This window comes from Vulpes vulpes, chromosome 6, assembly GCF_048418805.1.
Source record: "Vulpes vulpes isolate BD-2025 chromosome 6, VulVul3, whole genome shotgun sequence".
Lineage (NCBI taxonomy): Eukaryota > Metazoa > Chordata > Mammalia > Carnivora > Canidae > Vulpes > Vulpes vulpes.
In genome coordinates this window covers 90,080,503-90,106,486 of record NC_132785.1, presented here as the reverse complement: position 1 = coordinate 90,106,486, position 25,984 = coordinate 90,080,503, and the positions used below count along the sequence as shown (strand labels likewise).

Here is a 25,984-nt window from a genome sequence, read left to right as displayed (position 1 = left end):
TCACAGAGAAGCTGAAACTCAGTATCCAAGGACAATCCAATGTAAAACCCAAAAGGATTCTGACAATGACTGTTTCCTAAAGTGATTATGTAGGCTAAATTACAGGGAAAAAAAAGTTAATTCAGAGTCAATCTTAAAATATTCTACTACATGTCATGTTGAATATTAAAAACTGTTAGCAGTTGGAAAGCCTGGGTGGCTTAGTCAGTCAAGCATCCAACTCTTAATCTCAGCTCAGATCTTTTTTTTTTTTAAGATTTTATTTATTTATTTATGAGACAGAGAAAGAGAGAGGCAGAAACACAGGCAGATAAGAAGCAGGCTCCCCACAAGGAGCCCAATTGTGGGGCTCGATCCAGCATCCCAGGATCACGCCCTGGGCCAAAGGCAGACGCCCAACCACTGAGCCACCCAGGTGTCCCTTTTTTAAAAATTTTATTTTTGGGATCCCTGGGTGGCGCAGCAGTTTGGCACCTGCCTTTGGCCCAGGGCGCGATCCTGGAGATCCGGGATCGAATCCCACGTCGGGCTCCCAGTGCATGGAGCCTGCTTCTCCCTCTGCCTGTGTCTCTGCCTCTCTCTCTCTCTCTATGTCTATCATAAATAAATAAATAAATCTTTAAAAAAAAATTTTTATTTTTATTTATTCATGAGACACACAGAGAGAGGCAGAGACATAGGCAGAGGGAGAAGCAGGCTCCCTGCAGGAAGCCCGATAAGGGACTCAATCCCTGGACCCCAGGATCACAACCTGAGCCAAAGGCAGACACTCAACCAATGAGCCACCCAGGCATCCCTCAGCTCAGATCTTGATCTCAGGGTTGTGAGTTTGAACTCGACGTTGGGTGTACAAATTACTTAAAAATAAAATCTTTTCGGGCTCTTTGCGTGGAGCCTGCTTCTCCCTCTGCCTAAGTCTCTGCCTTCTATGTCTCTCATGAATAAATAAAATATTTATAAAAAGATAAAATAATATCTTTAAAAAACAAAAACAAAACTATTAGCAGAATTACCAGTCTATAATTCAATATTCTGAACCTAAGGACAAAGGGTTTTTCCACTAGGATAAAAAAGCTGTGGGATGCCTGGGTGGCTAAGCAGTTAAGCATCTGCCTTCAGCTTAAGGCGCGATCCTGGGATCCGGGATTGAGTCCTGCTTCAGGCTCCCTGTGAGGAGCCTGCTTCTCCCTCTGCCTATGTCTCTGCCTCTCTCTCTGTCTCTCATGAATAAATAGATTTTTAAAAAGGAAAAAAAAAAAAGCTGTACCTAGGACATTTTGATACTAAAAACAAAAACTATATAAATTAGAAATGTCTAGTATAGCCATTTAAAATATGGCATTATTTTTAATATATGTTCAGTCTATATAAGTGTAGATATAATACACATGTATAATAGGGTTAAGATTTAAAAGGAATATGCCAAAATGTTAACTGAAGTGTTTCCTCTCGGTTGTGGAATTAGGGATGATTTTATATTTTTCTTGGCATCAATCTGTATTTTCTAAAATATCTATAAAGAATATGGAGGTCTTTTATAATTAGAAAAAAATTAAATCTAATTTTAGAATGCAGACATTCCTTGTTTGTTTTAAATATTTTATTTAAGAGTGAGCGAGCAAGAGACAGTACACAAGTGGAGGAGGGGGGCTGAGGGAGAAGCAGACTGCTGAGCACAGAGCCCAATATGGGGCTCTATCCTGGGACTCCAGGATTATGACCTGAGCTGAAGGCAGATACTTAACCCACGTGCCCCTGGATATTCCTTTTTTTTTTTTTTTTAAAGATTTTATTTATTTATTCATGAGAGACACACAGAGAGAAAGAGGCACAGCAGGCCCCATGCAGGGAGCCCGACTTGGGACTCCAGGGATCAGGCCCTGGGCTGAAGGTGGCGCTAAACTGCTGAGCCACCAGGGCTGCCCTAGATATTCCTTTTTTAAAGTAAGTGTCTATTAACTGAAAAATGTATACACATGGTAAAAAATTCTAGCAGTATAAAAATATTTGCAGTAAAAAATATGCCCCTCTAGCATCCCAGACCCTGAATTTTCCTTCTCAGAAGCAATCACCAGATTTTTGGTCTTTTAGACTAGAAATTTTCTACACATATACAAGAATATATGCCTAACATATTGTATATATTTTTAAACACAGAGTATACACTGGGTTGTACACCTTGTTTTTTAATTGAATAAATCTTAGTGATTACTCCAAATCAACATACATAGAAATATGTCCTTCTTTTTCAGGGTTACAGTATTCTATTATACATTTACACAATATATTTTAGAGTATGTTATACTGATGAACACTCAGGTTGCTTTCATTTTTACAAATTTTAATAAAGCAGCACTTTAAAATATTTTTAACATACATGCTTTTATATACACACAGAATATCTCTATGATGATATTTTAAGGGTTAACAGTAGCTACCTCCCAGGAGGGAAGCCAGATGGCTGGGTTTAGAGGAGGGAAGAGACTTACTTTATTTATACACCTTTTTTCCACCTTTTCTTTTTTTTTTTGTATCATGTGTAATACATATGCTTTATTTTTAAAATAGAATTAAAATAGCATTAAAAACCATTAAATGCTCAACCACACTCATTATAATGAGAAACGCAAATCAGAACTACATGAGACATCACTTTTACCCTAGAAAATTGGGAAAAATTAAAAATGCTTAATAATTCTGCTTGGAGAGATACCAAGGAAAGTCTCTCTCATCTACTTTAGAGTGGGAATGTAAATTGACAGAACTCACTGGAGGGCAATCTACAACATCCATTAAAATTTTAAATGCTCATATTCTTTGTTCCAGCAATTCCACTTCTACAAATTTATCCAACTGATATATTCACACATGAATTAAATGACATGTAGATGAATACCCAATATATTAGCAAAGACTGGAAACAATCTAAATGTCCAACAGAAGACAGGTTGAATAAATTTTAGTATAGCTATATAATGGATTATAATGCAAGTTAATTTTTTTTTAAGATTTTATTTATTTATTCATGAGAGACACAGGCAGAGGGAGAAGCAGGCTCCCCTAAGGGAGCCTGATGTGGGACTTGACCCCGGGTCCCAGGATCATAGCCTGAGCCGAAGGCAGATGCTCAACTGCTAAGCCATTCAGGCATCCCCCATGCAAGTTTAAAAAAACAATACAGCTAAGTAATGATATGAAGTGATCTCTAAAATATATTTTAAAAACTTTTTAAAGCAAGGGTAAAAAAATAAAAGTTTATTTACAGAAATATGCTTGTATATATATAATATAACCCTGGGTGCCACTCAAAAATAAGAGTGGATCCCTCTAGAGAGAGGAACTGAGTATATAAGGGACAGAAATAGGGAAATTTTTCAGTATATTATACATGCTTTTTAATCTTTAAAATTCTGCATTATATATATGTATTACTTGCTTAAAATTTTAAAGGAAACTTTGTTTTTTTTAAAGATTTTATTTATTTATTCATGAGAGACACAGAGAGAGAGAGGCAAAGACACAGGCCGAGGGAGAAGCAGGCTCTATGCAGGGAGCCTGACATGGGACCCAACCCCGGGTCTCCAGGATCATGCACCCTGGGCTGAAGGTGGTGCCAAACCGCTGAGCCACCAGGTCTGCCCAGGAAACTTATTTTTTAAATGATACATGACCATCCTTATAAGACAGAGAAGTTTGCCATAATAAAATCAACTTGAAATAAAAACTACATTACATGTTTGCTGCCCATACATTTTATTAATAAATCACAGCAATAATTCTTACCTAAATAATTGTTGAAAGTTTGGTTTAACAAAGTTTGCTTCAATATTTTGTCTTATGCATATTATATGGGTTATTCCATATTTCTGTAGTATAGGTAGCTATAAAAAAAGAGGGACAGGGAGAGAAATAGTTTAAAATACAAAACATCATCTTATTTTACCATAGATGTTTGAAAATATGCACAACTGAACATTAGAATTAATACAGCCACATATGAACCTTAACTAAGTACAGGGGATTTTTTTTTATTTATTTTTTTTTTATTTATGATAGTCACAGAGAGAGAGAGAGAGGCAGAGACATAGGCAGAGGGAGAAGCAGGCTCCATGCACCGGGAGCCCGACGTGGGATTCGATCCCGGGTCTCCAGGATCGCGCCCCGGGCCAAAGGCAGGCACTAAACCGCTGCGCCACCCAGGGATCCCAGTATGGGGGATTAAAGCTAATTTTATAATAATATATCTTAAATGATCAGCAAGATATTTCAATGATTCAAGATTAATATATGTCACGTATCCTCAATAGGATTATTTTACACAATTTTATTTTTTAATTTTTAATTTTATTTATTTAAAAGACTTTTATTTATTCATGAGAGACAGAGAGAGGCAGAGACATGGGCAGAGAGGGAAGCAGGTTCTGTGCAGGGAGCCTAATGTGGGACTGGATCCCGGAAGTCCAGGATCACACCCTGGGCTGAAGGAAGGTGCTTAACCACTGAACCACCCAGATGTCCCTATTTTACATGATTTTAGAGCTTGTTGAGACCTTAAAGACAATTTATTTGGTAAACACTACTACTACACAGTGGTTAAAGCCATGGGCTTTGGAGTCTTGAGAGCCCAAGCTCTATATTCCAGCTCTGCTAATGACCTGAGCACTCTGTGGCTCAGTCTTCCCATGTGAAAATGGGGGAAAATATTAACCTTTTCATTGAGTGGTCGGATGGATGAATTATATATCAGATGTTTGGCACAATGCCTGGGATGTATGGCAGGTGTTCAGGAAATAGTTGTCATGTATATCGACTACCATTCTTTATTCTATAGAAGGGACTACAAACACATAAACAGTTACTGAACATCACCGACATAGTTAATATCAGCACCAGAGCCCAGATCTCTAGACTATACCTTGCTTCTCCCAGTAAACTTTTTCTATTACAAGCCAGAATTAATTTATACAGTTCACAGACTACTAACAGTTTAAAAATTCTTCTAAAGTTAAAACTGGTAACTCCAAATGATACTATATTCTGTGGGACATTTTTGGCTCTACATTTAAAACAATTTAATATGACAATCCTCGATATATCAAGTTTTTATTTGCAAGTGATCACAGGTTTCAGTGAATACAGTAACATGTTAGATAATGTATATGTTATATATGTCATATATACTATATATCATGACATATTTTAGTAGTTAGAATGTAAATTCCTAAGAACAAGGATTTTGTTCACTGATTCATATTAAGTATGTGTAAGAGTACCTTGAACATATTAACTATTTAATAATATCTGTTCAATAAATGAACAAAATCATCCTGGCAAGAGGAATCAGAATTCAGAATCTTGAGTTTTCTATAATTTCAGCTTATATTCCTATATATTTAATTCCTACTTTCTGCATTAAATCCAGAAAAATAATACCAATAACCTATGTTAGAAATCAAAGAATAATTCATATTTGTTATGGACAGAGTATTTTTGTCTCTGTCAAAATTTGTACATTGAAGCCCTAACCCCCAAGGTGATGATAGTATTAGATGGGCCTTTGGGAGGTAATTAGATTTAGATGAGGTCATTATGGTGAAGCCCCATCATGGAATTAGTGCTCTGGTAAGAGAAGAGACCCGAGAGCTTGAATCTTTCTGCCATGGAAAGATAAAGCAAGAATGCAGCCATCTCCACGCCAGCAAGAGGACCCTCACCAAAACCTAACTATGCTGGCACCCTGATCTCAGATATCCTAGCCTCTACAATTGTGAGAAATAAATGCCTGTTGTTGAAGCCACTGGTCTATTATATTTTATTATAGCATCCTGAGCTAAGAAAATGAGGGTTTCAAAAGTTTTAAATGTTAATTTTTGCAGCAAATTTTCCTATGTCTGTATTTCCTGAGTGCATCCTGAGTTAGAAGAAAGGAGGTAAGCATTCGGTAGGATTAAGATTTAATCTATGTTCCATATTCACATTTATTAAACCTCCAAAATGTATTCAACATCTTTTTTTTTAAAAAAAGATTTTATTTATTCATTCATGAGAGACACAGAGAGAGACAGACAGGCTTCCTGTGGGGAGCCTGATGCAGGACTCGATCTCAGGACCCCGGAATCACAACCACTGAGCCGCCCTGGTGCCCCTCAACATCTATTCTTTTGTTTATATAGATCTGTAATACATAAAGAAGTTTTCATATCTACGTTATTAGTGCAAGAAACCATGGAAGATACACATAACTCTGGATAAAAACCTGGTTTGACAAGCACTGAAGGCATGTATATGAGACTATTACTAGTAAAAACAAACCTTTACAAAATGCAACTCAAATGTAATAGCATACAGAATATTTTCTACTTTTCAACGGGTTTTCATTTATATAAAGCAAATTATAACCTTATCTCATACCTACAAATCACAGAAAAATTATACACGAAGAAACAGTTCCAATGTATCTGAATGCAATAAAAGGTAGGCTTAACTAAATGAGTATTAGAAAAGGAGTTTAGGTTTCTTGGTCTCTATTATCATTTGTTGTTACGTATTTTTTGGATGATGTTATAAAAAAGGGATATAAACTGTAGTATGGTGATTCAGAATGGGAAATAATCAAATTTTGCCATAGAAACTTTTCCTCAGTCTAATAATTAGAGCATGGTGAAACTGAGGGGGAAGAGGTTTTGAGGCGATCTGTAAACACTTATAATTTAATGTGACAAATACTATAATAAGTATATTTATAAAATGCTGTAGGTATACAAACTAAAACTATCTTGAAGGCCAGTATTTTGTGAATACTACATTATTTGGCTTTTGTTTATCTTAAGTAACTCACAGTTAAGTCTGTAAGTTATCTATCTTTTCCTTAGTACTTTTTTTTTTTACCAACACCCTACCCTTTCCATCCTAGCTGTAGGCCATCAAAACTAGGTTTATTCTTACATATGCCAACAGTGACAGAGCCTTCCAGTTTCAAAGAAATGACTTTAAATTTAAAAAACTATTTAACTATTTAAAAAACTTCCCCTATTGGGAAGCCCCGGTGGCGCAGCAGTTTGGCGTTGCCTGCAGCCTGGGGTGTAGTCCTGGAGACCCGGGATCGAGTCCCACATCGGGCTCCCTGCATGGAGCCTGCTTCTCCCTCTGCGTCTATGAATAAATAAATAAAGTCTTTAATCATCTAAAATTCATAAATACATTAAATTAAATCATTAAAGTTAAAAATTCTAGTTTTTTTTTTTTTTAATTTATTTATGATAGTCACAGAGAGAGAGAGAGAGAGAGGCAGAGACACAGGCGGAGGGAGAAGCAGGCTCCATGCACCGGGAGCCTGATGTGGGATTCGATCCCGGGTCTCCAGGATCGCGCCCTGGGCCAAAGGCAGGCGCCAAACCGCTGCGCCACCCAGGGATCCCTCTAGTTTTGTTTTTGTTTTGATTTTTTAAAAAACCTACTGTAGATAGACATCATACAAAATACTGACTTCTAAATAGAGTATTGGGGAAAGCACGCAATACAGTATTTCACATTATAATTCAAAATGAATTAGTAGCATTGTCATAATTCATAGGACTGAATCTTCTAGGAAGTAACAACAACATTGCTGCATATAGTAAAATGAGATCTACCCTGTTAACTGTGTAATGAATGAAATCCATTTCAGTTTGAGTATACAGGAGACAGATATATATAATACTTTACGACCTGGAGCATAGGTCTCTGAAGTTTGCAAAAACAGAAGATTTTATCAATTAAGATACATGTGCATACACATGTACACACACACCCCCCCCACACACACACATTTACACTTGATAAGGAAAGATTAACTAAAATGTCAAATATACTTGTTTTAGGATTTAATTCTATTTCATCGTTCAGAATATACGATTAGCAATGATAGATATCTAATATTTTAGAGGATAAAAAGTCAATTATTTAGTAAATCTTTCAAATACATGGATTTCACAAGAAAAATAATACACCTGACAATGACTGGTCCAGTAAAATTTAAAAAGGTCGGTACTCCAGGGTGACATGCAATATTTGTGGATCTTACCTCAAATAAAATGCCTACTACTAAAAAATTTATTTCAAAAAAGCTAGTTAATAGTCTTTTGATGAACCTAACCTAAAGTTCATACCTTGCTTTTCATAGCAGAAGAATATGGTCCTAGAAACAGTCCAGGTAAAATTTCCTAGGAAAAATAAAATAGAGATATTGACCATTAAAAATTTAAATCTATACAAACTATATACCATATGAGTGGATTTGTGGAGTATTTCCATAGTTGTTATAATAATTTTTTTTAGCAAAACAGCTTGTTATTTAAGGAACATTTCCTAGCCACACTGAGCCAATAATCGGGAAAAGAAATGCAGATGTGCTTTATATATCAAGTGAAACATTTAAAGTTTAAATCTGGTTTTGAAAAGTCAGATAATGTGAACTTCCACAGTGCCTTTATTTTTATTTTTATTTTTTTCCACAGTGCCTTTTTAAAAGCAGTTTGGGTAAAATAAGCATATTATAAGACTATCCCCCCCCCCCCTTTTTTTTAAAGACCGAGGGTGTGGGCGGCCCTGGTGGCTCAGCGGTTTAGTGCCGCCTTTGGCCCAGGGCCTGATCCTGGAGTCCCAGGATCGAGTCCCGTGTCAGGCTCCCTGCATGGAGCCTGCTTCTCCCTCTGCCTGTGTCTCTGCCTCTCTCTTTCTCTGTGTCTCTCATGAATAAATAAATAAAATATTAAAAAAAAAAAAAAAGACCGAGGGTGTGAGGAAAAGGAGAAAGAGAATTTTAAGCAGGCTCCATGCCCAGCACAGAGACCAAGGCAAGGCTCAATCTCATGATAATGAGATCATGACCTGAGCCAAAACCAAGAATCCAACACTTATCTGAGCCAAAGAGGTGCCCCTATATGATTGTCTTTTAGACTTATTAATAAAACATCTCTAATTTTATTTATATTCTCTCTCATACAGTCTAGAAATAAAATAGGCATAAAGAAAATCACCCCTTTGGAATTACACAAAACCTTATTTAGGCAAATCAAAAGTAGCTCAAGACACAAGGTTAGAACTGTTGTTATCTTTAGTTAATAAAAGTATTGCAAGTTTAAAAAAGACCAAGACCAAATGTCTGCCTACTGACAGAGTTTCAACAATTTTAAATTGTTTACTTTCCAAATGCTAGATTAAAATTTATTCTATGTGAGTTCAACATAAGAAGATTTCAGTTGGACTATATCACATCCTAGATACTAATACAGTATAATTTTGTAGTTCAGTTCTATGAAAAACTGTAATTATTTGAGTACAGGTCTGATTTCTCCTACCAGCTTCTTGTGGCAGAAATTACACTTTACTCATCTGTGTATTCCCCAAAGCACCAAATAAAATGCCTCACAGATACTAAGCTACTTTTAAAAAGAGAGTTTTCACTAAAAAAAATGAAACATTTTCGTAAGTCAAGGTATTCCCAGGAACAGGAGACACTGCTTGATTCTGGGGCTACTAGAGTGTAAATGGTAAGAAATACAAAGAAAAACAATCTGCTACAATGGTTAACTATCACTTTATCATTCCATATTGGGAGTATTCAACTCAGTCTTCTGGAAACTTCATTATGGAAGTTGACTGGAAATCAGACACAAAGAGGAACAATTACTCAGGAGTGATTTGCCTTATAGTCAATTCTTTTGGACTTTTCTAAACTAGTTAAACAGAGAAAGCAAACTGTTTTCAAAAGGAATAAAAATACTGTATCAAATTTTTCAGATAAGAAAAAACAAAGTGACTCATTTTGCACATACATTTATTACTATGTCCATGATTCTAATCTAAGGAAAAAAGGAAACAATTCATTTCCCATCTTTTTAAGATCCATGATTAACCTTAAACATGCTGATTATTTAAAATACTCAAAAAAAAAATACTCAATGATGAACCTACATGAAATCATGAGCCAACAGGGCTCAAATCCTTTGTGAAATAATGTTATTTAATAATGGTACTAGTAATATGGGTTGGCTTGAATAAACAAAAAGGTTACCTTACCTGCATCTCTCGTCTCATAGGGTAGGTCCATTCCTTGAAGATGGAAAGAAAACACGAGAATAAAAGTAAATGACATATAAAAAAATGTTACCCATTTAAAAGTCAAAGATGTGACATATGAATGTATGGATATTTAAAGAATACATTGTACTTTAAGAATATTCTATGAATTAAAACTGGCTTCACAAACACCTGAAATTTTAAGTGACAAGAAAGAATGATTAAGGTATTCTTTAGGTAATTGTACTTCCATAATTACAATGATGTTATTTCATATAATGGATGGACCCGTTCATTAATTAAAAGAACACAAACTCTAGAAGTTTCTCAAAACTGATCCTCCAAAACAGAAATGTCAAATAGCTATTTTGTGATTCATGTCAACTCTAACCAACTAAGTAGATAGCTAAGTGTGAAGGATTCAAGAAGAGTACTGTGATTAGTGAGCAGTACACCTAATGGATGAAAGAATGTTAAGTGACAGGTATTTGCCATCCCTGATCTAATAAACCTCTAAATGCTTATCAAACAGCCCTTTTCATATCTTACTTGAGCTTAAGATCCTGTCTTTTAGTTTGATTCCCTTTAAAGATACATTTCACAAAAGTATAGAATTCATTCTGTCTTTGGAATGCAGACCAAAACAAACAAGTTGGAAAATAACGCAAAATGCCAACGGCAGAAGACAGAAAACATTTTAAAAGTTGGGAAAGGGGGCACCAGGGTGGCACAACTGGTTAAGCACCTGACTCTTGGTTTCCGTTCACATGATCTTGTGGTTGTAAGATTCTCTGCCCCCCGCCCCCCCTTGCATGCACCTGCCTCCACATTGAGCAGGAGTCTGCTTGTGATTTTCTCTCCCTTTGCCCCTCCCTCTTGTGTTTTCGCTCTCCAAAATGAACGAATGTTAAAAAAAAAAAAAAAAAAAAAAAGGAAGAAGTTGGGAAAAGAGGAGCACCTGGGTGGTTCAGTCGGTTAAGCACCTGACTCTTGATTTCAGCTCAGGTCATGGTCTCAGGATCATTTGGATCAAGCCCTGCGTCAGACTCCTCCATATGGAGGGAGTTTGCTGGAGATTCTCTCCCTCTCCTTTTGCCCCTCCATCCCCAAAATAAATAATTCTTTAAAAAAATAGAAAAATCAGGAAAAGAAAAAAGCAGTTACAGTGAATTGATACGAAGAATCAAACATGGTGCAAATAGTCCAAAAGTTTAACTTAGTTGCTTAAAACTCAGAATTATAAAGAGAAATGAGTTTTCTAAAGTTAAAACTTGAAAAGCTTTTTAAAAAAATCTTTTATTTTCAGATGAATGGGATTAAGGGGTACAAACTTCCAGTTATAAAATAAGTGACAAGAATTAAAAGTACAGCATCATCAGGAATATAGACTAGATTTGGAATAACTTTGTATGATGACAGAACTTATCTGTACTTAATGGAGAGTGCTAAGCTGTGTACAGAACTGTCCAATTAGTATGTAATATATCTGGAACTAATGTAACATTGTATGTCAATTAGAAATACCCTACCCAGCAATTACACTACTAGGTATTTATCCAAAGGATACAAAAACAGAGATTTGAAGGGGCACATGCATCCCAATGTTTATAACTGAAATGTCCACAATAGTCAAAATATGGAAATAGCCCAGATGTCCACTGACAGATGAATGGATAATGATGTGGTATGTATACACAATGGAGTATCATTCAGGCATCAAAAAGAATGAAATCTTTTTGGATCATTTGCAATGATGTGGATGGAACTAGAGAGTATTCTGCTAAGCCAAGTCAGAGAAGACAAATATCAAATGGTTTTCACTCATATGTGAAATTTAAGAAACAAAATAGATGAACATAGGGGAAGGGAAGAAAAAATAAAGTAATGGAGAGGGAGGCAAACCATAAGAGACTCTTAACTACAGGGAATAAACTGAGGGTTGCTGGGGGGAATTGGGTAATCAGGTAATGGGCATTAAGCAGGGCACTTGATGTAATCAGCACTGGATGCTATATGCAACTGATGAATCACTAAATTCTACTCCTGAAACTAATAATACATTATAGGTTAACTAAATTTATTTTTTTAACCCAAAATGTTATTTTAAATGCTCTGTGATTGAAACAATTTGCAGAAAATATGTGCCTCGCTAAGCTAATATACAGTGAATGCTTCTTGCAATTTCTACAACTCTACATAGTGACCTGCTTAGAAGTACATTTGTGTATTTGTTCTCCAGCCTAAATTCTATTTTTTTAAAAGATTTTATTTATTTATTATGAGAGACACAGAGAGAGAGATAGAGACACAGGCAAAGGGAGAAGCAGGCTCCATGCAGGGAGCACAAAGTGGAACTCAATTCTGGGACTCCTGGATCACGCCCTGGGCCAAAGGCAGCCGCTCAACCACTGAGCCACCCAGGTGCCCCTAAACTGAATTTAAATAAAAAATAAAACAAACAAACAAACAAGGGGTGCCAGGGAAGCTCAGTCAGTTAAGTGTCAGACTCTTGATTTCTGCTCTGGTCATGATCTCAGGGTCATGAGACAGAGCCCCGAATCGGGCTCTGCACTTGGCGGAGTCTGCTTCTATCTCCCTTCGTCCCTCACCTTGTACCCTCTTACTCAAATAAATAAATCTATATATAAAAAAAAATATCTCCCTCTACTTTGCTCCCCCTCCTCTCAAAAAAAAAAAAAACCTACTTTCACTTTTAAATAATTTTAGAATTACAGAAAAGTTAAATATAGTGCTAGGAAATTTCCTTTACTCTTCACCTAGATTTTCCAAGTCAAAAAATATTTCTAACACATAAGGTAGAAATGTTAAAGCCAGGAAAGAATTTGTCTGTTTTGCAGAACAAGAAGCTATGGTTAGGTGTTCCATCAAATACCCTCCTCCATGAGCCAGTTTGGAGCTGAGGACCTGCATAGAAGCCCTCTGAGTTGCCCTAAAGTTACTTTTAGTTCATTATAAAATTAAGATCTCCCATGGGCAAGGTTTTACAACTATTTTTTGAACATACAATGTATACACTAGCATGTTCACATACTAAGATGAGCAGCTGAAACCAAGTGCCTAGGTAATAAAATGTGTAAATTCCTTAATGTATCAAGCTCCCTGGCCTTATTCCCTAGCACACTGAATAAAAGTTTCATCCATGAACCCCAAGGGGGAAACAGCACTTTGAGAACCATTTCCCTGTCTCCTTGTGACAAATTAATAAAAAACTCTTCGCTTTCTTTTCCTTTCTTCTTAAGAGAGCAAGCAAGCAGAGGGAGAGAAGAGAGTACCTTAAACAGGTCCCACAACCCTGAGATTACAACCTAAGCCAAAATCAAGTCAGACACTTAACCAACTGAGCCACCCAGGTCCCCAAAATTCTGTTTTCAATACTTCCTTGGGCTGTGTTCAGTTTAATGCACCTCAAGTAGGAAAACCTCTTGAGTTTGGCTACAGAAAAGAGACAGCAATTTTTTTTAATGAACAGAAAGAAGGTATTTTTTGTCTTTAATGTTGAAAATGTATCTTGGCAATGTGGTATTAGTAGACTATAAACTCTAAGAAGCCATATCCTGAGAGGATCTGATTTCTCATGGCCTTATATTTTTTCTGTTCTTTTAAAACGGAGGTATCAAAGAACACACAATGAAGTGTTTAAACACCCAAATCTGAATGTAAAGCTCAATGAATTTTCACAGGCAATACATCCATGTAATTACCACCCACGTCAAGATTTTCGTCATCCCAGAAAGTTCCCTCCTTCTCTTCTCAGGCAATATCCTCTTTACAGAAGTGAGCGCTAACTTCTATCACTTATATTTATCAATATAAGTGGAATCGCATCACTACTATTTTATGTCTGGGTTCTTTCACTCAACCTAATGTCTATGAAATTCATACATGCTGTCCGGTCCTTTTTATTGCTGTGCAATATACTACTGTATGAATATTCCACAATTTACTCACTGTCCTGTTGCAGATTTAAGTAGCTTCCAAGTTTGGGCAAATATGAATAAAAATGCTGTGAAAAGTATCTTCTATGTCCTTTGATGCACTTACACATTTATTTCTCTTGGCTATAAAAGCAGCAATGGAGGGGTGTGTGTCTGGCTCAGTTGGAAGAGGATGCAACTCTTGATCTCAGGGTTAGGAGTTTGAGCTCCACATTGGATATAGAGATTACTTAATAAAATCTTTAAAAAAAAGTAGCAATGGAATTAGAATTACTAAGTCACAGGGTAGGCTTATATTTGTTTGTTTGTTTGTTTTTTTAAAGATTTCATTTATTTATTCATGAGACAGAGAGAGAGGCAGAGACACAGGCAGAGGAAGAAGTAGGCTCCCTCTAGGGAGCCCAATGCGGGACTTAATCCCAGGACCCTGGGGTTACGACCTGAGCCAAAGGCAGGTGCTCAACCACTGAGCCACCTGGGTGCCAAAAGTTTTCCAAAACCAATTTACACTTTCACTAGCAATGTATGGGAGTTGCAGCTGTTCCACATCCTCATCATGCCCTTATTTTATATCCTGTACATGTGAGACATAAGACAAAGCCTGGGACCTGATCAAAGATGAAAGTCAGAGGAAAGGGAAAGGAAAGGGAAAGGAAAGGAAAGGAAAGGAAAGGAAAGGAAAGGAAAGGAAAGGAAAGGAAAGGAAAGGAAAGGAAAGGAAAGGGAAAGGGAAAGGGAAAGGGAAAGGGAAGGGAAGGAAAAGAAAAGATCAACACTAGAAAGCTGAGATCCCAATAGGCAACAGTCTCAGTGAATGATAAACTGGGGAGATAGAGGAGGGAAGGAAACTCACCTCATCCCCATAGAAATGAATACTCCTGCCTTTCTTAGCTTTGAAACTGAGTAGAATGTGGTAGTAATGGTGGAATGGGGTCTTCCTAACCACAATCTGGCCTTCACTCAACTTTGCCATTACAATTCAATGATTTTTGTGAGGCCAAGTGAAAATTCAATGTCAAATGATCCTGGGTAGATAGTGTCCATGGATTCTTGGGAGAAGCAAATGCACCTTCTGCAGAGAAGCATATCCTAATCTAGACCAGAAATAACTGACAGAGATGAGTTTCAATGAGCTCACAAATAAATGCGAATTTTTAAAGAAAGAGGAGGAAATGGACCACCATAAAAACCAGATACAACTGAATCACATTCACAAAGGCTGCAGGTATTTGGACAATGAAAAATATAAAACATTTAATATAAAAAGAAATGAGAGGAAAGAAAGAAAGAAAGAAAGAAAGAAAGAAAGAAAGAAAGAAAGGAAGGAAGGAAGGAAGGAAGGAAGGAAGGAAGGAGAGGGACTCCTGGGTGGCTCAGCAGTTGACCATCTACCTTCGGCTCAGGGCGTGATCCTGGGGTTCTGGGATCGAGTCCCACATCGGGCTCCCTGCAAGGAGCCTGCTTCTCCCTCTCCCTATGTCTCTGCCTTCTCTGTGTCTCTCATGAATAAATAAATAAAATCTTTAAAAAAAAAGAAAGAAAGAAAGAAATGAGAGCACCAAAAGTATGACCAAGGATTAAGAAATTTTTTTTAAGAGAACTGAAAGGAATATGTAGAAATGAAAAAATACAATTGAAATTAAAAATCAGTGGATAGGCTAAAGGGAAAAAAGGATGTAGATAAAGAGAAATTTTATGAACTGGAAAATAGAATTGAAGAAATGACCTAAATTCAGAGTTGGAAAATAGAATCAGTTAATAGACATATAAAATAGAATTTAAAAGTCTAACATCCATGAAGTCTAAGTTCCAAAAGGAGAAGAAAGAAAATAAAGGAGAGATAATGTTACACAGATAGTAATAAAAATTTTCCAAAACTGGTTAAAGACAGCACATCTCTGAAATAAGCAGCCCAGTAAATAAATCCCAAGCAAGAAAAGGGGAAAGAAATACACAGGTAAATAGTATACCAAACATAAACAGAATTTCTTTTTGTAGACTAAAAGCAAACAGGAATGGAATAGAGTCCAAAAGACCTTCACATATGCAGCTAATTAATTTTCCTAAAAAGACAACAAGGCAATTCAACGGAGAAAGAAGTCTTTCAATGACTGGTGCTGGAACAATAGATAAATGTTTGGAAAATAAAATCAATTCTGATCTTGACTCCTCCTCACACACAAACATCTTAACCTGTCTTCACTACTGCATTCTACTTCCAACACTTGGTGACACTTGATAATAGGCACTTAATACATACTTGATGAATGTATGTATTAACACAAATGCAAAAATGATAAAACTTCTAAAAGAAAACAAAATATCTTTACAACCTTGGAAAAAAGCAAAGATATCTTAAAGAGAGCACAAAAGACTTAAAAAAAATTTTTTTTTTTAAATTTATTTAGGAGAGGGGATCCCTGGGTGGCTCAGCGGTTTGGCGCCTGCCTTTGGCCTGGGGCATGGTTCTGGAGTTCTGGGATCGAGTTCCACGCACCCGTGTTGGGCTTCTGGCGTGGAGCCTTCTTCTCCCTCTGCCTGTGTCTCTGCCTCTCTCTCTCTATCACGAATAAATAAATAAATCTTTTAAAAAAATTATTTAAGAGAGAGCACGTGAACACATGAGCAGGGGGAAGGGCAGAGGGAATGAGACACAATCCTCAAGCAGACTCCTTGCTGAGCAAGTAACCCCACACAGGGCTCTATCCTAGGACCCCAAGATCATGACAATGATCATACAATGAAATAGTACTCAGCAATAAAAAAGAATCTGCTACTACTTACAAGCACAATATAGGTGAGTTTCACAGATATTATGTTAAATGAAAAAAGCCATAAATAGGGGCACCTGGGTGGCTTACTCAGTTAAGCATCCAACTCTTGGTTTTGGCTCAGGTGGTTTCCCACAGGTGAGATGGAGCCCCAAGTTGGGCTCTATGCTCAATGGGGAGTCTGCTTGAAGATTCTTTCCCTCTGTCCCTCCCCCATCCGTACACATGCTCTAAAATAAATAATATTTTATTTTCTAAAGATTTTATTTATTTATTCATGACAGACACAGAGAGAGAGAGGCAGAGACACAGGCAGAGGGAGAAGCAGGCTCCATGCAGGGAGCCTGACCTGGGACTTGATCCTGGGTCTCCAGGATCACATCCTGGGCTGAAGGTGGCGTTAAACTGCTGGGCCACCAGGGCTGCCCTAAAATAAATAATCTTTTAAAAACAGTCATAAACAATAGGGCCCCTTTTACATGATTCCTTTTATATGAACTTCAAGAAGATTAAACTATGGTTATAAAAATCATTATTCATTGCCTATCTGGAATAGGGTAGAGGTTGCCTGGAAATGTATGTGATATAACTTTTTACATTGATGTTCTATATCTTGATAAGAGTAATACACTGGTCTATATATTTATCAAAATTCGGGGCACCTGAGTGGCTCAGTCAGTTGAATGATTGCCTTCGGCTTCAGTTGTGATATCAGGGTCCCAGGATCAAGCCCCACATCAGGCTCCCTATTCAGGAGGGAGTCTGTTTCCCTCTCCCCCTCTGCCCCTCCCCACTGCTGTGTGCATGCTTGCTCTCTCTCTCTCTCTAATAAATAAAATCTTAAAAAAAAAAAAAAAAACCTCACTGAATTGCACATTTAATATCTATGCATTATACTCTGTAAATTTTACTCCTCCTTAAAAAAAGGGAACATGCGGGGACACCTGGGTGGCTCAGGGGTTGAGTGCCTGCCTTCAGCCCAGGGCGGATCCTGGAGTCCCAGGGTCGAGTCCCACATCGGGCTCCCTGCATGGAGACTGCTTCTCTCTCTGCCTATGTCTCTGCCTCTCTCTGTTTCTCATGAATAAATAAATATTTTTTTTTTAAAAAAAGGGGAAACATGCAGATAAGAACAAGAGATTAAATAGACTCCCCTTGACTTCTCAACTGAAAGAATAAAAGCCAGAAGACTGAAGAATACATAGAAAGTGGTGAAATAATCATGAATCTAGAATATATGCTCAGAAAATCATCTTTGAGAACAGAGTGAAGTAAAAGATTAATCCCATACAAACAAAAACAGAGTTTACTACCAGTAGACTCTTACTAAAGGAATTTCCAAAAGATGTTTTTGAAAAGGTAGTGCCTGGGTGGTGCAGTTGGTTGGTTAAACGTCCCCAAATCTTTAATTTCAACTCAGGTCATGATGTCAGGATGGTGAGATCAAGCCCTACCTCAGGATCCATGCTGGATATGGAGCTCTGGCTTAAGATCTTCCCTCTCTCTGCCCAACCCCCAAAGAAAAGGTATTTTCTCTCTTACATTTCTACTTTAGCCACTGAGAGCCTAAGTAGCTTTGAGTCTAAGCAGCTGATTTCAGAAACATTGACACTATACAGCCACTCAATGTAAGAAGGAACTATATGGCAGACATAATTGTATTTAAACAAATTCTGACTGCATAAAATGATAATTAACTTATAGAAATAAAGTATATATATATACATATATAAAAAAGAATGTATATAATTTCCAAGGAATAAATGTAATCAATTTGTACAAAATGAATGTTTATGTATCTCTTATTTACTGATACGTTATAACCTTTTTATACTAAAAAGTTTTTAAAGTACTTAAGCCAAAGACTCTGTCATTTTCATCACGGTATCCCTAACACTGAGCCCAGAGCCTGTCACAGAATAAGCACATGATAGATATACATTGTGGAGATGTACGGTGCTATATTTTTTCCTTTCCTTTTTCCTTTTCTTTCCTTCTTTCTTTCTATTCTTAATTCTTAGTCTAACCGTCTTATCTTCCCGAAGACACTTACCAGTTGCGAGAGTAAAAAAGAATAGCAATTAAAGAAATGTGTACTTTTGAGTTACCTAAAATGAAATTTCTAAACTGTGCATGAAAAAAAAAAAAAAGAGGATGTATATAGTGAAATGGTGTACATATATTCCAGGGAATATCTGGCAATATCTATGCCAGAAGGCAGTCAAAGACACAGGATAAATGTGCTTCCTTCTGGATTACCAATTTTACCAAAAGATTTTTTTTTTTTGAGAAAAAGGGTTTTCACTGACCACTAATTTAAAACATTTTTATATTAAAATAAACATGACCAGGGCTGCCTGGGTGGCTCAGCGGTTTAGGGCCTGATCCTGGGAACCCGGGATCAAATCCCACGTTGGGCTCCCCGCGTGGAGCCTGATTCTCCCTTTGCCTGTGTCTCTGCCTCTCTCTCTCTCTGTGTCTCATGAATAAATAAAATCTTAAAAAAAAGTTTGTTTTAAAAATAAATAAATAAAATTAAATAAACATGACCACATGGGATAGAATGCAAAATTTACCTAAGTTTTAAGTGAAATAAGAGGCTTCAAAGGAATTTTGAGCTTCCAAATGATTGTATACAATAGAATGTATATGCTATATTTATACAAGGAAAATATTATAGGAGTAAAAAGCAAGTTGTTTAGCAGGAGAGAATGAAAAATTATTCCTATTCACGAGACAGTAAACCATACAGCCTGTTTCTGTAAGCGTCAAATTTGCTATAATAGGCATGAAACCTTTGAAATCTAAAAGCTTTCTGTCACAGAAGATTTCATTAAACTATTTCTAGTGCTAGAATTAGATTTTGACCTCCAGAGTCTACCCTCTTTGTTTACCTAGCCCTGATAACTACCCTACAAAACAAATCTTAATTCTGTCTTCTCTACCAATTCTGCTACTACCTTTAGCATACTAAATCAAGATTTTAAGTCATTCATGCTCACATCTTGCTCTACTAGATGTCCATCTGTCTGAACATATCTCTATCAACCAAGTCTTGCCTGTATCACACTCCATCTTAATCTCAGCCTGCCCACGTTGCTGCTAAAATCCATCAGTTTAGAGATAGTAGTGGTAATGGGGCAGATTCCCAATGATCTACTGTGAGCTACTACTGTACTTAATTAGTAGAATCAGTTCCCCAAACTTAGATGATTAGCAACCAGTCCAACTATATTTTTTCAAACCAAAGCAAAGCAGCTAAAACAAAATACCCCTAATTATGAAACACACTATGGTTCTGATGAAAATAAATTCAGTAATGAAAAATTCTTCAATCATCAATCCTCAATTGATGATTGAAGAAGGTAGGACTTTCAGGTTTTCTCCTTCCTTCTCAAACAAATGCAGTTATGTGAGCTATAAAACTGCACTTAGGGGATAGAAAGATGTTATAAAAATGTTCAAAGATCAGTAAATAAGTAAATAAACACAGCAAAGGATATAGGCTGTAACCATTAGACAAAATAAAAATTTAATCCTTATTATCAGATGGATAAGGCTGGATGAAACCTAACAACCTTTAGAAATACCAAAATAGATTATGAATTTTAGCTGATGGGAAGAGCGTTCAGAGAAAAAAAAAATCATTAGAATACTATACTAGAGCTGGGACATTCACAAAACAGAAAAAATAGTATTGCAGTTTCTCTCCTCCAAAAATGGTAGCCCTCTTCATAATAAACCTTTTCCTTTAATTCTCATTCTTATTTCAAGTTTTGCTTCAACCAAAGGCAAAAGGAGTTTTTCACTCTACAACCAAGAGGCAGAAGGGCATTCAAGTAAGATGCTTGTTACTCATAAACCTGACTGCCATCAGAATTATCTGACTCCGTATCAGACCAGTTAAATCAGAATAGGGGATGGTGGGGTCTAGGAATGGTTATTTTTTAAAAAGCCCCCTGGGTGATTCTACTCTACAGTCAGATATAAAAAGCATCATTCTAAATTTAAAGGCCCCTCAATCAGAAATATTAAGCAATTCCTATTTTTTATTCTGTACTATGGGAATCAAAAGAGGAAAAAAAGTAACATTTCAGTTGCCAAATTGCAACTGAAATAAATTATATTACATTTTCTATCTGAAAACATTAATTTCTAATTATAAAACCAATAACCCTAACTATGCAACTAATTTGTTTAAAAATGATAACGTAAGCTATTCTTTTCTTCATACCTATAAAGAAACTACTGCAATCTTGTCACAAGATTCTACTATCAACACCAATCAAGATTCTTTTATTAATTCAACAAACATTTGTTAAGCTTATGGTATATAACTGGACACTGTGTTAAGTGCAAGAAAGAGTGGGCAATAAGACAGGAACATATTGGTGAATAAACTACCTTGTGAAATATTCATGGAAATATCATGGCAAAAAAGCAACCAAACTACAAGTAAAATATCTGTTAAAAGGTAGGTATAAAAGTACCAAGTGCTACAGAGACCTATAAACCTAGAGGATTAAACTATTCTGGGGAGTGGAAGGGTACAAAAGGGGAACAGAAGGAATTGGCAAAATCAGGGAACACCTTTCTCAAGAAAGGATACCTAAAGTGAGATCTAACCCAAGAGCAAACAGTTAATTAGGTGAAGGCAAGGGTGAGGGCAAGTGCAAAAGTCCTGGGGAGGGGTGTGTATGGCAGGAACCAAAACATTCCAGGAACTGAGAGAAAATGAACATGGCTAGGGCAAACACAGAAGGGAGCAAGGGAAAGAGTAGCTCATAATGAGGTTACAAAGGCAGACAGATGCCAGATCTCACACAACCTTGCAAATAAGGTTAAGGGCTTGAACTTCATCCTGCAAACAACGGGAAATCACAGCAAAGTTTTAAACAGAAGAGTGACAATCTTTTTGCAAAGGAACTGATATTCTTATACAGGTGATTGGATCATCAAACTGTCATAGATTGATCACATCAATCATTAAGAGAATGCATTAAAAATTTCTCTACTTCAATTCCATTTTTTTTTGTTTGTTTTGTTTTTATTTATTTATGATAGAGAGAGAGAGAGAGGCAGAGACACAGGCGGAGGGAGAAGCAGGCTCCATGCACCGGGAGCCCGACGTGGGATTCGATCCCGGGTCTCCAGGATCGCGCCCTGGGCCAAAGGCAGGCGCTAAACCGCTGCGCCACCCAGGGATCCCTCAATTCCATTTTTACTAAAACAAGATTTGGATTGTAATTTAGGTTTCCATGAAATGCTTCCTGGGTGGAAGAGCACTATTAATTGGTTGGTCACCATAACTATGTTAGACCATTTGACACTTTATATATCTCATGGGAAATTAGAAAATTAACATTGTTTTATTAGTTTATCAGGAGTAACTATATGCCCTGTTTTTTTTTTTTTAATTTTTATTTATTTATGATAGTCACACACACAGAGAGAGAGAGGCAGAGACACAGGCAGAGAGAGAAGCAGGCTCCATGCACCGGGAGCCCGACGTGGGATTCGATCCCGGGTCTCCAGGATCGCGCCCTGGGCACGGTTTGGCACTGCACCACCCAGGGATCCCTATATGCCCTGTTTAATGGTTATTTATAGTTTTGTCTGCCAGAAAGCACCCTCCATCTAAAGCATCCTCCACCTTCTGTGGGAATGCTCCTATGGTTGTTGGTAAGGCTATCCATGATAAACTTCACCCCCCCCCCCAACCTTGGCCACAGAAGTGAGTATATGACCCAGACTGGGCTCCTCATTGTATTCACAACTTAATGGCAATAGGGTCTGATCCAAAAGATGGGCATATGATCTAAGTTAAGTTAAGCCAATCCTCTAGATTTTAAATACTGAAGCTTAGAGAGATATTATTCCTCAATGTAATAAGCTCTGTAAGGATGTGACCTTGAAGCAGCTGGCAGTTAAACTCCTTATCTGTGGAGAAGCCAGAGTAAAAGCAAAAACCCTGAAAGTATAGACAAGCACTGATGAGGCAGAGGCAGTTCTCATAAATTGAGACTATCTAGTCAAGTCCCTGAGACCAGCTGCAACCCTACCTTTCTGGATTTAATTCTTCTCTTTTTGCTTAAGCTAGTCTGAGTTGGTTTTTTTTGTCAGTTGCAACCAAATGAAAACAAACATACAATGCTATGAAAAAAAACAATAAATTGGCTTTCAGTAAATAATACTTGTGTCGTTATCTACTAGGCTTTAAGCACTACATCTGTCCTTGCACAGGAAAGAAAGCTATGTTCCCAGTAAGATTTTATAATTTTTATAGGAATAAGACACATACACAATAAAAGATTAAATGCAAGTCTAAATATTTTAAACTAGAATTTTAAAGATCAGAGCAGGAAAGAATTGAGGTATATTAAAAACAATGAATTAGGGGGATGCCTGGGTGGCTCAGCGGCTGAGCAGAGCTCTGCCTTCAGCTCAGGGCAGCGTGATCCTGGGGTTCTAGGATGGAGTCCCACATCCCGCTCCTTAGTGGGAGCCTGCTTCTCCCTCTGCCTGTGTCTCTGCCTTCTCTATGTGTCTCTCATGAATGAATAAATAAAATCTTTAAAAAAAAAAAAACAAACAAACTCACAATGAATTAGGAATCAAGAGACCAAGGTCCTCAACTGTGTCTTACACTACTGTTACCTTGGCATATCACTTATTCTCAATAAGCTACAATTTCTTCACCTGAAAAAAGAGAATGTTCTATATTATTCCTTAAGGTTGCTTCCAGACTGAAATCACTAAATCACTTTAAGGACAAAAAGCATATTCCTCATTCACATTATTCCATATTAAACAAAGAAAAGTGTAAATTTATTTTTTAAACTAACCTGAATTCAATTTTTTTCCTATTTGTCTACTCTTAAAATATGAAATTCTCAAAAAATACTATCACGAGCAAAGGATCCCTCCAAATAAAAAATGAGAACCCCAAAAGAAGATACTCAAAAGAATATTTGGTATAAACTGAATGGTTTTTTAAAAATATAGCTTTCCAATTATTTTTAAGATATTTAGAACTAGAAATTTAATTTTTCTCGATCTTACTAGAGGATAATTGAGTATCCTTGTCTTTTGTTTTTTCCGAGTATCCCTGAATTTAGTCTTTAGAAATATTTTAGTAGTGTGCAACACCATAAAATGTTTTAAACTAGCAATATATGGGGAAAAAAACTCAATACAAACGTTAGACAAGGAAGAAGATGGAGTAAACATCTCGAGTTAGAAATCAAGAGAAAGGAAAGGTTATAAAGAATTTCATTCTATCAATTCCCTTCCAAAGGGTAAGTTTCATGATTTAAGTTTTTAGATTCAAATGTGCTAGCTTCATGACATTTTATTCTGTGGGTCACAGTTTTGCCTCAAAAAACAAAAACAAAAACAAAAAAAACCAAAAAAACCCAAACAACTACCTTGGAAAACTTTTTGAAGGCACACTTCGAAAGTTAAGGCCCCAGATCTACTTCACGTGTGGGGGCCATGTGTCCCACAAGCAAATCGATGACACCAAATCTCTCTCAAATTGAGATTTAAAACATTACCTTCGTATTTCCTTAGCAATAAAAAGGGGAACCTTACTCAAAGTAAGTCCTGGAAGCCGGGCCTGGGGGTTGGGGCGGGGGGATACCTACTTTTCTCCTCCCCTTTTTATTAAGTAGATGAGACCCGGCAGCCCCTCCGCCAGGGGGGAAAAGATACTCAGTGAATGAGGGTCCAGGTACACCGTCCCGGAGCTCCACCCGAGGTCCCAAGACAGCCTCAAGAGGCAACAGGGCTCCGATGACCTGGAGACTTCGACGTTTGGGGCCTGGGGTCGCCCCGCGGTCAAGGAGCCACACAGTGAGGCCTGTGCGTGGCAGTCACGGGACAAACTCACCTCGGCGTCTTCTTTGCATTGCGGGAGTGAAGGAAACTCCAGCTTCACGTCCTCCATGGTCCCGGCCCTGGGGCTTGTGGGTGGGGTGGGAGTGGGAGTGGGAGTTATCCGGCCCGCCCGACCCTCGGGCTGCCAGCGGCAGAGAAAGGAAGGAGGGCGGGTGGACCGGAGGGCTGACGGGCGGGCAGCGGGCTTACAACTAACACGCGCAGACCAAAAGGTCCCAGCGACTCCGGCGGCGACGGCGGCGACAGCGGGGAAGAGGAGGGTTGGGCGGCTCATACCCGGCCGCCATGCTGCTGCCGTCTCCCTCCCCCTGAGTCTCCGCGCCCCTCAGGCCGCACGGGCTCGGGCACAAGCAAGAGCCCTACAACCGTCTCCCCTGCTTCCCCCCGCCCTCCCCGCGCTGCCCCAGCCAATCCCAGCCCACGCTTGCCTTTGGCCCGCCCCCCGCGGCCGCCAGGTGTCAGCGCGCCGCCGCCCCGCCCCTTCGCCAGAGCGCAGACGCGGGGGGGGCGGGGCCTCGGAGAAGCAACGGCCGAAGCTCACCGGGTGTGGAGGAGGTGGGGCTGCGGCAGGAGGGAGGGAATGACTGAAGGTCCTGGGAAAGGCGGTGGGACAAGCCAGACCAGCTCTGCCCTTTCCAGACAGGACGCAATTCCTTTTTGTATAAGAAAGGGCAAAACATCATAGCCACTAGAAACTGGCATCTGAAAGGAAAACTAGTTTCTACGCTCAGAATTCTGCGCAATCTGTGGTAAGGTTATAACCAAAAGAGTAATAAATGAAGAGTTCATCTTCAGACTAGGTTATGCTACACAGAAAATGAACCCATCACTTTTAAGCAAACTGAAACGGACTTTTAAGAATACTTGGGAATATGACAACTAGAAAATCTCAAGAAACAATGGAAATAAAAATCCTAAGAAATAGAAACAACTTATGGGTTCACTCAGTAAATTACACATCATACTGAAGGAAGCTCTCATTCTAAGCTTATTAACATAATTATACTAATATTTCAACATAAACTACAGAGCTTTCAGTATCTTTTAAAGTTTGAGTCTGTTAATATATTGTAAATAGAAATAAGGTATAGGATACTTTCTCTGGGCTTAAGGAGATACTATTATCCTTTTTATTTTCAAACGGATGAGGAAAATTAAACTTAGAAGCAGAAGAATCCACACTTAAACTTTCAAGATTTGTAAACCAAACTGATTCTTTAAAAAAACAAAACACCACCTAAGTAGAAAGATAAGAAATCAAACTAAATTGCAAATTACAATGAATAAAGTTAAAAGAAT

At 37.7% G+C, this 25,984-nt stretch overlaps 1 protein-coding gene across 1 annotated transcript in view; it reads right to left on the bottom strand.

Annotated features, from left to right (window-relative positions):
- STYX (serine/threonine/tyrosine interacting protein) overlaps window positions 1-25,145 on the bottom strand; it is a 41,361-nt gene extending 16,216 nt beyond the window's left edge. The window contains exons 1-4 of the mRNA XM_026000682.2: window positions 24,678-25,145; window positions 10,060-10,092; window positions 8,148-8,201; window positions 3,784-3,881 (exon numbers count right to left, since the gene is read on the bottom strand). Coding sequence (XP_025856467.1) covers window positions 3,784-3,881; window positions 8,148-8,201; window positions 10,060-10,092; window positions 24,678-24,959 — 467 coding nt within the window. The 5' untranslated portion in view covers window positions 24,960-25,145. The remainder of the gene's footprint in view (window positions 1-3,783; window positions 3,882-8,147; window positions 8,202-10,059; window positions 10,093-24,677) is intronic.
- Window positions 25,146-25,984: the final 839 nt, after the last annotated feature.